Source organism: Poecile atricapillus, chromosome 3 (assembly GCF_030490865.1).
Source record: "Poecile atricapillus isolate bPoeAtr1 chromosome 3, bPoeAtr1.hap1, whole genome shotgun sequence".
NCBI lineage: Eukaryota > Metazoa > Chordata > Aves > Passeriformes > Paridae > Poecile > Poecile atricapillus.
The window spans coordinates 68,142,236-68,156,388 of NC_081251.1; the positions used below are offsets into that span (position 1 = coordinate 68,142,236).

The following is a 14,153-nucleotide window of genomic DNA, read 5'->3' on the forward strand; positions in this document are numbered from 1 at the left end:
TGCTTTGTCTGGAGAACCTGTTGAATTTCCATGGATAGCTTTGATGCCCCACTATATTGATAAAACATTCTATGTAACTATGGATTTTCTGTTGCAATAACAGTAAAGGATAAAATTTGTTTCATTAAGGTTTCAAATATATTCAAATTCTACCGTGTTCTCTGTGGGGATGTCTATCTATCTATCTATCTATCTATCTATCTATCTATCTATCTATCTATCTATCTATCTATCTATCTATCTATCTATCTCTTAAAAAAATATGGAAATACGGACTTTCCTTATTTCTAATGATTTTTCATTCCTGTGAAATTATATCTTTCCATGGCTAATTTTTTTTCCTATCAGATCAGAATTCTTTTTTTAAAATCCAGATTTCTTTTTAATTACCTCCATCTTTTATGTTCTCAAAATATCTTTTGTTGTTTTTTAACTACTTCCCTTGTATTTGACAGAATACAAATAGCTTTGATTATCAGCATCATAAATTGACAAAGGTAATTAATGTTTCAATAGGGTTGTAAGTTGAGTGACAAGCCAAATTCCTGGAGCATAAAAAAGTGCCATGAACAAAGTGGTGAAGTTTCTAAGTCACTCCTGGGTTCAGTTCTAGAAAATATATATTGTAACCTGTAATCATCACGATGACATTTGGAGACCCACATTAAACAGATTGATTGCAATTAACTCCTGAAGGAGCAGGTGTTCAGATCTCATCAAAAAGGCCAAAGACTGGGCCCAGAATAACTAGGTACCTGTTCAGAGCCTGGCAGTGAAACACTTGTGATTTGGTAGGGTCATAAATATATGAATTCAGTTAAAGTAGACAGATTGTGCTTAACCAGTGAGTGAAAAAAAATCTGTGCCTTATACTTTAGGGTAACACAGCATTAACTCACGTCAGTGTTTAGAGCCTAGTTAGAATGTTTACATTATTTTAGTAAAATTGAACGTGGTTGTTTATAATGCTCTAAAGCTTTAAAAAACTTGGTCATAGAACAAGATCATGCTGTGCTAAGAGCTTGCACAACATGTCTTCACTCCAAGGAACATTTAGTCCAGGCATAAGACAAGACAAATTGATGGATATAGGTGGTGTACTGACATAATGCTACAGCATTGGCCAGCAGAATTTCTCATAATATCCAGATAGATTGTTGCACACATCCTGACATAATATTTTTACTTAAAAATGCCACGTGTATGTGATGTTATTGGAATACTTGAGTTGTACTGACAGGGAAAGCTGAACACAGATATGTAGTCACCACCTTGCTCACCCATGTGTACTTTATTGCCTTGTTAGATAAAGCTGCCCCTTGGCAGCCTCTCCCCATCATCTTTGTTTTATTAATGAGTAGTTTTGCCTTGCATTTTGAAAAGGCCATTCCTCTTCTGGCAGACCATGCTTTCTGGGGAAGCTAATGCTGGTTGTATATGAGATAAGTGATGACTTTCAACATGGGAAAGATGTGTAAGTAATTTATAAATTAAAGTCTTTTGTAGGCTATTGAACAAACACACCACGTACCATAAAATGAGACTATCCTGTTACATATTTTTTGAAATAAATTATTTTCTTTTTATTTGCATTTATGGAAGTAGTCCAGCCAAGGGTGTCTCACCACAAAGTGATGGTAAAAATGAAATTCTGTTGGGTTGTTTCTGGTCTTCTCTTCTGTCTAACCCCATTAGGGTTTAGAATTATACTTCATTTAGACAGTGGACATGCTGGTGAAAAAATTTTGATGTGCCTCAGTGTAGCAGGTCTGTAGTTGTGACATACATCATTGAGCTATTTAAGGTATTCCTCTGGCTCTGAGGACAAGATTTTAAAATTATGTGGAATACAGTTCCTTTTGGTGTTATTCGAGAAATATCCATTAACTTCTGTGTGCCCAAGTAATTGCTCTGCTTTAGAACTGCATTTATGTTATTAACATTTGATTATTTTTGAAAAAAAATACATAAACCTTGCCTATTAGTATAGAATATTGTATTTTACTTGTAAAATAATTAGAATAGTTAAAACAAAGTTAAAGCAAAGGCAAGGCTGGAGGCTGCATAGCCAAAATCTAACTCAGTTGGGGATTCTTCTGCTTTTAATTTTAAGGAAATTCTCAGAAAATAAAAGCTTGGAAAATGCTGCTGCCTAAATTAGTCAGCTTTGTTGTGGAGCTTTCTAAAGACACATAACTGCTACCAAAATCTATTTTCAGAATACCTTATAGAAAGTAGGTAGTTTGAAATCAGCTTTTAAGTAACTTTATGTAGATAGTCCAATTGTAGTACAAAACAGTTTCATTTTATGTGGGGTTTTTTGTCCCTTACAACAAAATGAGGCAGGGTAGGAAAGCAAATACTTGATCTCATTGGAAACTTGCTAATGTTTGATTTTTATGCCCTTTAATACAATGATTATGTTAAATGGCTGGCAGAACAAGTGGAAAGAATATATATCTTACCAATATTTTTGAGGATTTTCCTCTTATCCCTCTTTAAGGGTAAAATTTTACTCAAATTATATTTTGTGCAGTTCCCATTTTTACTCTGAAAAAGCAATTTAAACACCAGTCTGATAAATAAGATTTTGAGTTTATTTTGATGCCATACAACCAAAAGGGTGTCACTTGTGTTCTTAGCAGACCTTGGGAGACATTTCCCTTGTCTTCTAGTGCACCTGTCAGACTTAACAAAGTCGAATCATTGAGCTCTGAACACTGCAGTGCTGCTCATCTGAGATGTCTTTATGAAAGCTAGGGAAATTATAGACCGAGTTCTTTATTTCTGGTTCCCATTTCTCATCAGTGGACTGGGCTGAATCAGAGCATCTTTTGGAAGATTAATATTTTGATTCTGACTTTATTAGCCTCACCGAGATGCTATTGTATGTCGAATGAATTTTAGTGGGAAACGGATCTTAGTTCTTTGTTTAATATTTGGTTTAATAAATTCCTCTGCCAACTACTTTCAACATTGATACTTCTTCACATTATGCTTGTGCTGTTGAATTCTTTCCCTTGGTCTCTTCCACCTCAAAACTCTGGAGTCTTCTCTTTTCTACACCATTTGTTTTCACAGTCTTTATCCTTGTGACATGCTAAATTATTCTCCTCTATCAAAGCTGAGACACACAATGTCTGTGTGCTACAGAGCTCCTTTTCTGCCAATATATCTCACTGAATAGAGTTGATGGTCTTTACAGCATCGTTTCACCTTTTACAACTTCTGTCTCCAAAAAATGTTCCTATTTTTGATGAAGAACATCTTTCTTTACTCTGGTGTTCATTCTAGGACCATTATCCAACTTACATCTTCCTTTCCTCAGCTCTCCAAGAAGTCCAGATCAGTTCTGTCCTTTTTCCTTCATTTTGCTGTGGCCGCTGTGATTTCCTATCGTTGCCTGAGCTAACTTACCACATCCTCTGTTAAAGTCAGAGTTGAAGTGTCTCAAGTTAAAGTATCTCAAGGCATCTGCAAAGTTTGGAAGAGTAGTTAGAAGTAGTTGCAGTAGATGATAATAACAAACTTGTTGCAGGATCATGTTGGTTTGAGACTCTCTGAGATGTGAGAAAGGTAGAACAAGTAAGGGTGAAGGTGACCCAGAATGCATGGAAACCTCTCTGCTTGAATTGCATGATTTACCAGCACACACTCCACAAGGTGCAGTGTGCAGTAGAGGATTCTTTTGCAAGATCACTCTTGTAATAAGAGCTACTGTTGCCAGAAAAGACGTTTTTAAATGGAAATATACCAATGCTTAAGCACTTAAATATCCCGTGTTCTTGTGGATGTTGAGTTCTGGGAATTTCAACCCCTTTGCAAAAGTGGTATTGCAAAAGTATTCTGTTTTGCATGAGATGGGGAAGTGAGACTGACAGATCTGATCTTTTTCTTTTATTGTAACCATTGCGAGGCCTTCACAAATTAGGCAGTTGCCTAGGACATAGCAAAACAGTCCCGAGGGTGTCTTGAGGTGTCCTTAGGGTTTCTTCCTGTCTGCCTGAAACAGATTCACTCTCTGTTCTCTGTTCTACTGCTCAGAAAAGTCCGCAGTGCCAACAGAGCACAGGCTCTCCTTAGTTTTCACTGAAGAAAATACATGAGGTGTCCAGCATAAGACAGAGGAAGAGGCAGATTCTCTGTTGCTGTCGTTAAAGAATTATGAAGGAGGCGACACAGTTTCCCCAACAACTCCCCCTTTCCCTCCCTATCCCATTAGCCCACATTCTCTTCCTGCCCAGCCCTCCAGTGATGCCTAATCTCATTTACGGGGGCTGCTGCCAGATCTGCTGGCAGCTGCAGTTTCTTGGCGGCTGTTTTCGGTGAGGGAGCCGAGAGCGCCGAGGAAGAGGAGGAGAAGGAAGGAAGGAGGAGGAGGAGGAGGAGGAAGGCTGCTGCTGTGTGGCGGAGCGGCGGCAGCGGTAGCACCTTTGACGTGCCCGTCCCCCACGTGACGGCCGCTCCATTGCGGGGAGGGAGCTGAGCTGAGCCGCCGCCGCTCCGGCAGAGCACGGGAGAGCCGCAGCCTCGGCGGCGGCAGCGGCAGCAGCGCCTCCGCCCGCAGTGCGTGTGTGTGCGTGTGTGTGATGAGCGATCGCCGCGTCCCTCCGCCCGCTGCCGGCTGACACCCACCGCGCGGGGCGCGCCAGGAGCAGCAGGAGCAGGCGAGGAGCCGCGGCCAGCGCGCAGTGACCTTGGCCCAGGAGGTAACCGAGCGGGCGGGCTCCGCAGCCCTCCGCGCCCCCGCCCCGCGCCTCCCGCGCCGGGGCCGAGGCCCCGCTCCCGCCGGGCCCCCGGGCGGCGCCGCCGCTGTCCGCGGTGCTGGAGCTGCGGGGTCCGCGCCGGGCTGCCCGCCGGAGAGCCGCTCCGCCCGGCCTTTGGCACCGGAGCCGCGCAGCCCCGGCGAGCGGTGCGGGGGCAGCGCGGGCGGACGGGGGGCAGCCAAGCCCGAAAAGAGGGGTCTCGGGGTTGGGGAGGGCTCGGGAGGTTAGTGCTTGGAGTAGGGCTCGGCGGCTCTCCGGGCTCTCCGCATCCGCCGGTGTGGTCTGTAGATGGAGCGCATTCTTACACCTGCGTGCAAAGCCGGAGCTACGGCATGATCCGAGCTCTTGCTTAGTGCAGCTCCCGTGTGACCCGGGGGAGGGCGGGGAGGAGACGGGGCTGGCAGGGAGCCGGTGTTTGGCGGTAAAGTGCGATGAAAGTAGGTGAAAGCAACCGGAACAGTGTTCTGGCTTGTTTCTTCATTTTCCCTCGTCATCTGCTCTCCTGCCCCGGTGTATGTACGAGCGCAGATGTGCTGTTGAATTACAGGGAGGTTCAAAGCGTCTAGCTTGCTTTTTGTGCGTTTGAATGTTGTGAAAGTTGCTACGACCCGAGCTGCGAGTGGAGGGCATTGCTGAATTCACATCAGTCAGTCAGTGCCCCCTAAACTGGCCTGGAAGGTGCAGAGCGTCCCTTGGTGCAGCCCGTGCAGAGGAGGAAGAAGCGCTTTGTGAGGAGGTGTCTGTGATGCGGTGGTTAGTGGTGTGTCAGGGAGCTGCTCCGACTGGCAATTCATTAACGTTTAAATTAGATCAACACGTCACATCCATTATTTACCGGCAAAAGAGAGTAATGACAGTAAACGGTGAATTAGCAGCTTGGCTTCAATGTAAATATCTGTTGGAGTATGAGCATACACTGATCTTGATAACATGTTGGTAGAAAGTCAGGTTCATTAATCATCAGGGAAGCAAGGAGAGCTGAGGCGATGCCCTATTGAAACCACTTTTACCTTTTACAGTGCAACATCCAAAAGCGGATCAATTTTGAGGGACATGGCACAAGGAAATAATTATGGGCAAAGCAGCAATGGGGTGGCTGATGAATCCCCAAACATGCTGGTGTACAGAAAGGTAAGCCTTTGTATTTTTCAGAAGCTGTGGGAGGTGAAGTCCTGGACTCTTTTGCCTGGCAAGTGAAGCCATTATTTTTGTTGTTTCTCTCCCAGTTTCTTGAATGTATCTGTTGTTTGAAATGGTAAAATCTGCACGTGTCAACTTTGCATCTTGTTCAGAAGCAGCTGCTTTTCAATTTGAGATACTTGATGTATTTCAGTCACTTTCTGTATTGATACATATCATCTGTGATGGTGGTGATGTGCCAGAGACTGGACCATGTTTTGAGGTCAAGTGTTCACTTTTAAAGTTTATTCATAAAATGAATTAATATGTATTAAAGCTAGACATCAACTGTACAATACAGTATTTCTGTATAGTGCAGAGAAGTTGGAACCATTAAATTATTTCATATGAGGGGAAAAACTTATTAAAGATCTCACTTATCTGCAGTTGTCACAAAAAGTCAAAAACCCCCCCAAAAAATACACTTTAAAATTTTTCTCTGGGAAGATTTCTAGTGTAGTTATTCTAACAACATCAATACACAAAATTTTCAGGTATTGAACTTTAATAGTGAGGCTTATTTTGTGATTATGCTTAAATTTAAGTGAGAGTAAATGCTTGGAGATTTTGAGATGCCCTTATATGCTTTTTTAAAAAAGCCTGAATTGCATTTATGAAAAAGTAACAACATAAATTCTAATAATAATGGAGAAAAAATAATTTTGCTGTTGCAAACTGAAATAAGTAATTATGCAACTGCTTGTTTATTCTTAGAACACAGTGCTTCTTAACTTGTTTGTGGTTGCTTTTATCAGGTGGAGAAAAAAATCAATACTTTACTTTGTTAGAGGCATTGACTTTTTGCCTTACAAGTTAACTGTAATAGAAAGCATCTGATATATACTCAGTTTAGTCTTTGAGGTGAACTGAAGTATAAACTGTAACTGTGGTAAGTGTGCTTTTCCCAGAAATTAAAAATTAGTCTCAGATTGAAGTTTGATACATGCTTTTTTCTCTTCCTTTTTTCAGATATGTTGCTGATTTCACTTAGTTTGTTGTATTTGCTATTTTGTGAAATTAGGTTTCTTTTACATAAGTGAATGAATTTAGGAACCTAACTGCAGTTATCCTTCTACAAATGTACATCTAGAAAAATGCAAGATCACCTTGCCATAAACACCACAAGTGTGTTTCAAAAGGCGATTTCATACGTGAAAATATGCTGCATATATGAAAAGCAGTATATCAAATCTTGTGTTTGTTGTAGGCTTTTGGACTTTCTAAACAGACTCTTTCCACATTTGCCATTTACTTCAATGCTGGCAAAAAGGTCTTTTCTCAGCTTATTTAGTACACAGAGGGACAGTACGGAGAACCTGTTTCTCTCTTCCTTTGATGTGTTTGGTAAAATTAGTGGTAAAATTTGTGACATATGGTATTTAGTATGACCTCATGCCAAAAATTTATCATTGCCTCTGGGTCGCATCACCTCTGAGCAGCGTCCAGGTTGAATGGAGCAGCTGAGGGAAGTTATGAGAGTTGTGGTGATGCACAGGAGATTTGAAAATGAGGAGAGGGAACAGGACACACCACTTAGATGTATGTTCAGCAAATCAAGACGTCAAACACCTCTTTTGTTCTCTGCAATACATCTGTAAAGGGATAATATGAATTTGTGTCCTTCAGTGCAGCAGTGGTCCTTCCCTTGCTGTCACTAAACAAGTGGTGCTCTGAATATTAAACTTTGAAAAATACTGACCTTCTACAGCATTACCTGCCCTATTTTTTTTTCTTCTACTTATTTTTATAGCACAGTGAAATAAAGATAATTTCAGATTATGCACATTGTATTTGAGTGCAGAGAGAAAACTAAGTAACCCTTCCTTCAGCAGTACTCAAGGAATAAGCAACAAAATAATATATAACTTTTCAAGAAGTCATCTGCCTTTTCTTGAAATAGGATATTGGGGCAAACAAACATGTTCTGAATTCTGGGTCTGGAATATAAGAGGAAGATAGTCAAGTGGAAATCATTTCACTTTAGAGTATATCGTCTCTGAGTATAATTCTTTAATAGGAGCAACTGAATCACAGGATTCCTTGTAATACATTTGAAAACACAATATTTCTCTCTCTGTCTGTCATTGTGTTGGGAATGAAAGCACTGTATGAGCAAAGAACTAGGTCTGACAGCTTCATGAAGGGCTCTTTTGGCCAACTGGAAAAGTATTAACAGTTTTTGGGAAAAGAAAAAATGCTTCTGGCTGGGTTCAGTTGAACTGAATTTGAAGTCTTACCTTTGAATAATGTTGCTGAGATGGACAAAGGTGGAAATGCTTTCTTACAGTAGTTTATAATCAACAGACGGAAAAGCACACATCACCTGCAAAGAATAGATGGGACATCTTTTACTTACATTGATGAAGAATAAAAATTTTGCTGTGCTGTGAAGGCTGTTATTTTGGCTATAAACCACAGTTTTGTAATCTGGTAATTCTGCTAGTATGTCAAACTTCCAGACATAATCTGAACTAAGTATGTTCTCAACTACATGTTCAGAGTTACAGCCTTGTATTGCCTGATTCTGTCAGGAGCATTTTATAAAAATTTCTATACAGAATGAAGTCCTAGTGTTTGCAAATTTGGTTTTTAAGGCTTAATTGTTTCAAACGCTTGACAGAAAAGGGCTGGCTTTCTATTTTTTAAAAAAAATATTTGTTTTTTGATTAGATGATTATTTGAAAAATTGAAACATTTTGAAATTGAAAATCTGAATAATTGATAATCAAATTGTAATCTCAAGTAATACAGAGTGTAGATACTCTCTTATTCTCATAGCAGCTTTTATTCCTAGCTAAAAAGGGTCTCAATACATTTTGCTTTCAAAAAAGAATTTTTTAAAAAAATCAGCATAGGATAATTCAATATTCAATACACACATAACTAAGAATTACTTACTTGAATCTGGAAAAGACAGCAGCACAGATAAATAGTTCCCTGTATAATTTTTACTCTGCCTTTTAAGATGCTTGTGTCAGTGTTTTTATGCCTTGGGGAATAATTTTTATTTTAATAGAATGTCAGCTGCATTATTCTTTTTGTCTATCAGCCTAATTATAAAGTAGTGACATGTGACACATCATTGGCACTGACATACCTTAGAAAAAGTCCTGAATTTTTCTGCTGGTAGCCTGAGGCAAATATGAAAAATATAAACCCCCTCTTTTCATTTCTTCTCTAACAGAGTCCATTCCAGTCAGCAATTAAAAGAGGTAAGAGACTGAAATCCATAGCATTTTAACATCACAAATTGCTCACACAGAAATCTCATATTTTGGCAACACTGACTTGCTGCTGCAAGCTTGGTCTTAGGGAAGAAACTTGAGATGTAGTAGTGTAGTAGAAGGCCCATACTGACATTTTTCTAAGTTTCAGAGACTAACCTGCCTTTTAAATTTTAAATTTCTGTACACAATTAAAAGAATAAGAGTTTCCTGTTAGAAACTTCTATTTCAGACCTACTGCTGGTCTTGCTAAACCTTACTTTATCTTTCTGGTCTGTGCTTTGCTTACTTTTTTCAGTCAAACATATGCTGCAACTATTAGGAGTTCTGATTTGCAAACTTGTTATTGTACTGCTGCCTGAACTAGCTTCATTGGAGAGCTGATAACTTTATTTTGCAGCAATAAGATTATCCTTGTCTGAAAGGTAATATTCTTGTGGCTGAGATTTTGGCTCTCTACCTTTCTCACTGCCCAAGTATTAAAATAGATTTTGCCAAGTCTGATTAAAATCACTGACAGTGGGGCTTTCAGGGTTCTAATAAAGATAATGAGGTGTTTGTTCTGTTTCTGTGACAATGGTGGAAGGTCACATATGTCAGTGCTCATGTATAACAAGAGCTTGTAATCAAATTACAAGATTACAAGAATTTGTAATCTCAAACTCCTTAGTTTATCATGCTCTGATATTCTTCATAGAAATCACGCCTCCAAAGCATGATACTTTCCAATGTTGTTGTGAATGAGCAGTAGCCATGCTGGGACAACATCTGAGGAAACAGTGACACCATCTTCTAATAACCATTCTCCATCTCTGCTACCACCAGAGATGACTTCCAGTGTAGACTGAGATAATGCTGTGTTCTCATGTGGCCTTTATCAACTGAAATCCCTGAAAGGATTGTTGGAAGAAAATATCATGGATAACTGTGTTCCTTACAGCCTGTGAAACTAAGGAATGACATTTTAGGTGGGTCTTTCTAAGTGCTGTCACTCACTTTGAGAAGGGAAGAATCGCTCTGATACTACACGTTTCTGAATATGCCATGACATTCTATGAAGGCATCTTGTTTGTCACTACATTGGAAAAGTCAGGGTGCTCTAAGGTACTAGACATAAGTAGTGTGGGGTTGGTTTTTTGTTTGTTTGTTTGTTTGGGGTTTTTTGGTGTGGTTATTCTTAATGTGTTTATAAATATTTTTTAAAAAATTATTTATTAAATTATATTATACCTTTAGATTATGCTGTTTCTTCTGAAAAGAACAGTGGCGCTGGTGTGAATCTGGTTGATGGTCTTGGTGTTATTTCAACACTCATCATTATACAATTGATAGGGAAGGGTCTACATTTGTGAACCTTGTGAATTCCTGCTGTAGGAAGAAAAGAATTTACCTTCTTGTCTAATGATTATAAGGAAGTTGTAGTCCTGGAGTAGCTGGTTGATAGTGAAGTAAGCTTTTCCACAGGGAAATTTAGGGAGCAGGAACTTAATAGAGATGGACAGAATAGTTGCTAGATGCTGTGTAGTGCCTTTTGTTTTCCTGTATGCTCTCACCCTCATGTTTTGTATCTATCTTCTGTGCAGATTCACTTTGCTGTATCCTCTCCTGGAATGGTAATGGTTAGTACTAGGTGTAGAATGTATCTAAATTTTGTCATCATTTGTGATAAATGCAATATAAATGATTTTATTGTCTTCGCAACTACACAGAATGATTGAAAATTCCAAGGAAACTTGATTAAAAAAGCATGTGTCCAAGACTGCAGGTGGCTAGATCACCAAGAGGGGCACTTGCCCTGTTCTGGTGATTCCTGCTGGTATTTTCCATTCTTTCTGTTCTCCTCTTCCTTCCACTAGGTGTAGAAATACATCAAGTGATACTGCAGTGAGTTTACTGCTGTTTATTCTTCTGAGCTTGACGTGCTCGCATCACTGGCATTACTGTCAAATGCAGAAACCCCACAGCATTCTGTGCCACCATGTTAATTCCTTTCTCCATCCCACATGTGCCGTCTGAAAAATGTATGTGCCTGTTTTGATTGTGCATTGTCATTTTCAGTTTCTCTGCTTCTTTCCTTTGAAGCAGTCTACATTTGTAGCTATGGAAACAATGATGCTATTGAGAGTGACGTGCAATACCGAGGCAGAAATTGTTTGTTTTGGAGTTTTGTTTTCTTTCAGTTCAGGCTTAAAACATTCTTCATGGACTGCAGGAATTTTTATAGTAATCTCTATTGTATCATAATATTTGACAGGTCCCCACCAAAGCTGATATGAACTATGCTGGTAAATACAATAAAATACTTCCATGTAAATACAACTTTTTAAAATATGCTATTTTCCCAATTCAGGAATCTGAAACCAATTGAAGCATAGTTTCAACCCAGTGTAGGAATCACTTCACCCACTTCTAATCAGTTTGTAAAAGCTACTAAAAGGAAAGAAATTTGCCTGAATTTCCACACTAAAATGGTCTGCTGAGAATTTTGGCTTTTTGGTCTTGATTGCCACTATTAAAATCTGGATTTTAATAGTGTTAATATGAACCTTACCAAAATGTATAAGGGAAGAGAACTTTGAGGGTGGGCTTAGTACTTGTAGAGATGGACCACTTCAGAGAAATGTCTTCAGCTGAAACTTTGAGATGACGATGCATTGAAGAAAAAGTATAGGTGCAATTTCACATGGTGAAGGGATAGGCTAAGAATTTTGACTTTTGGCAAAAGATTGCCACTAGCTACAATTAAAAGCTGAAGATAAAAAAGGTTGAGCTACTTATTAAAGTATGTGTTGGTTATAAAAGTAACTGGAATAGATGGAGTGGGAATGAGGCTGGCTGGGAAGCCACAGGTGACTTTGGTGCTGAATTGTCTGAGAAGCAGAATTAGGAACTTCAATTTCATTTGGCACATGAGAGTAGCCTGGGTTAGTGCAGGAGAGCAGTCTGGCCAAGAAACAGAGATGTAGGAACAGGTATAGGAGCATCTCATAAACTCGTTGCAGTTGTCAGGGGAAGCTTTTACTAGATACTGTACAGAATTCTTAACTGACAGGAGTGGGACCATGGCATTTGGACTATTTGGCCTCCAAAAATTTGGGGCTGGTTTTGTGCTTGTGTGTGTATTTATGTGTGTTTGAAAGCTTCCTTTTTCAGATGCTGCTGTGGATCTTTCTCAGTTAGTAATGCTCAGGGTGTCTTCGAGTAGAGAGTTTTATGGGATTAGTTTCAGAAAAGCTGCCTTGTCTGTGAAGGTGGTCAGGGCATCAAAAAATCAGGGACATCACTCTTGCTTTCTCTTACTGTTTTTATAAATCTTCTTACTGTTATTTCCTCAAATATACTTCTGGCTGAAAGTTTATTGCTGATGACTAAAATCTGGAAAGATGACACTGTAATGTGTATTTTCTCCATATTTTTCCAATGAAGAGGCCTATTTTTCAAGATTTTTATAGTTCTACTATTTCTACTCAATTGAGGACATCTTAATAGCTGTTAAATGAAACTGAAGTCTATCAGATCCATGGTGTCATTCAAACAAGAAATCCTTTTGGGGAAGGCTCTAAGAATTTATCATGTAGTATTCATATCAAACATGTGCTGGTTTGAATCTGAAAAACCTCAATCAAGAGCCAAATAAACCAAGAACCATCTGGATGAAAATTTATCCATCGCAGTGAAATGATCATTCTCCTGGCATTTATGTACTGTTTTTATTGAAACTGGGTAAAATGGGAATTTTGAAGCTGTATATTAGCTCTTCTGCGTCACTTCTGCTGGAGTTGTGTGTTTGCTTTCTTTCTCTGACCTGTGCTGAATTCTGTTGACTAATGGAGTGTGAAGTTCTAGGGAGAGTGTGCCACAGAGAGAGAGGTAGCAAGCACAGAGGATCTCTTCACAATGCAATTCGGATGTACAAGGATTATCTAGCTGAAAGTGAAAACTGCTCCCTGTAACATCAAAGGAATTTTTTTCTCTTCCACTTATTCTTGATGATGAAGATGGTTGTATAATGTGAATGTACATGTATGTATACACATATCCTCCCAGCCATGCAGAGTCCTGCTGCCCTAAGACCTATTGATTATTGATTCATATTTGAATAGAGATGACCAAACGTTTGTACTAAAAATATATAGTATTTGTATTTAAATATTTTTTTTTACAATATCTCATATATGTACACTGTTGTACATTGATTTCCATGTTATGGAAATGAATTGCACTGAAATATTTCAATTAGCTTTTTAAAAGCGCCCTTAATTCTGATGGAAAACTACAGTTTTTCTTATTTCCTTTTATATCAGGATGAATAAGCAGTTTACTGAATGCCTTTTGAAAGACATATTAGTGCTTCTTAACACCTACACTTCTCTGAACTAGAAACTGCAATTAATCTTCTGTGAGCTAGATTCTGCCCTCAGATGTGGATTCATGGCATCTCTTGATATCAGCAGGAACCATACAATTGCATTTGATGTAATATCAATATCAAAAAGAAAAAATGATAATAACCTTAATAATAACCCTCAAAATTACAAAAGCTTGAGTCAGGTGTTTTACAGTAAGGATTTTCTTTATGTTGTATACTTCTGTCTGTATGGAGGAGAAAATACAAAGCATTTTATGGCTGTACTGCAAACCCCCTGATATTAGCATATTTAGTGTTGCAGGCATAAGTTCAAAGTTGTGAAACAGGATGGCTTCTTAGTAGCAAATGCAAAACTTAACATATGAATAATAAATGCTATTGTATAGGGCTATTCTGAAGTTTCTGTATGTCATGAGTAATTTGTTTTAGCTGTGTCATCTGCAAAATAGGTGGTCTGTGGTATGATTAAACAAGTCTTAGTGAAATTCTGTGAAGATCTGTTTACTTTGTGCAAAGTACCTTAATTTCATCAAAGTACTACATTAGATAAAATACTACACTTATAGGTATGAAGTTTTAGACAACCAGAATACTATAAACAAGAGTTCTATACAG

At 38.9% G+C, this 14,153-nt stretch overlaps 1 protein-coding gene across 4 annotated transcripts in view; it reads left to right on the top strand.

Annotated features, from left to right (window-relative positions):
• The window catches only part of RGS7 (regulator of G protein signaling 7), a 266,876-nt gene that overhangs the window by 23,836 nt on the left and 228,887 nt on the right, over positions 1-14,153 (top strand). For 2 of the 4 annotated variants that reach the window (XM_058835399.1, XM_058835398.1), the window contains exon 2: positions 5,786-5,897. The exons of 1 other annotated variant lie outside the window; for it this stretch is intronic. In XM_058835399.1, coding sequence (XP_058691382.1) covers positions 5,820-5,897 — 78 coding nt within the window. In that variant the 5' untranslated portion in view covers positions 5,786-5,819. Of the gene's footprint in view, positions 1-4,567; positions 4,710-5,785; positions 5,898-14,153 lie in introns of those variants that run through there. One more of the 4 variants, XM_058835395.1, reaches the window with a different exon arrangement.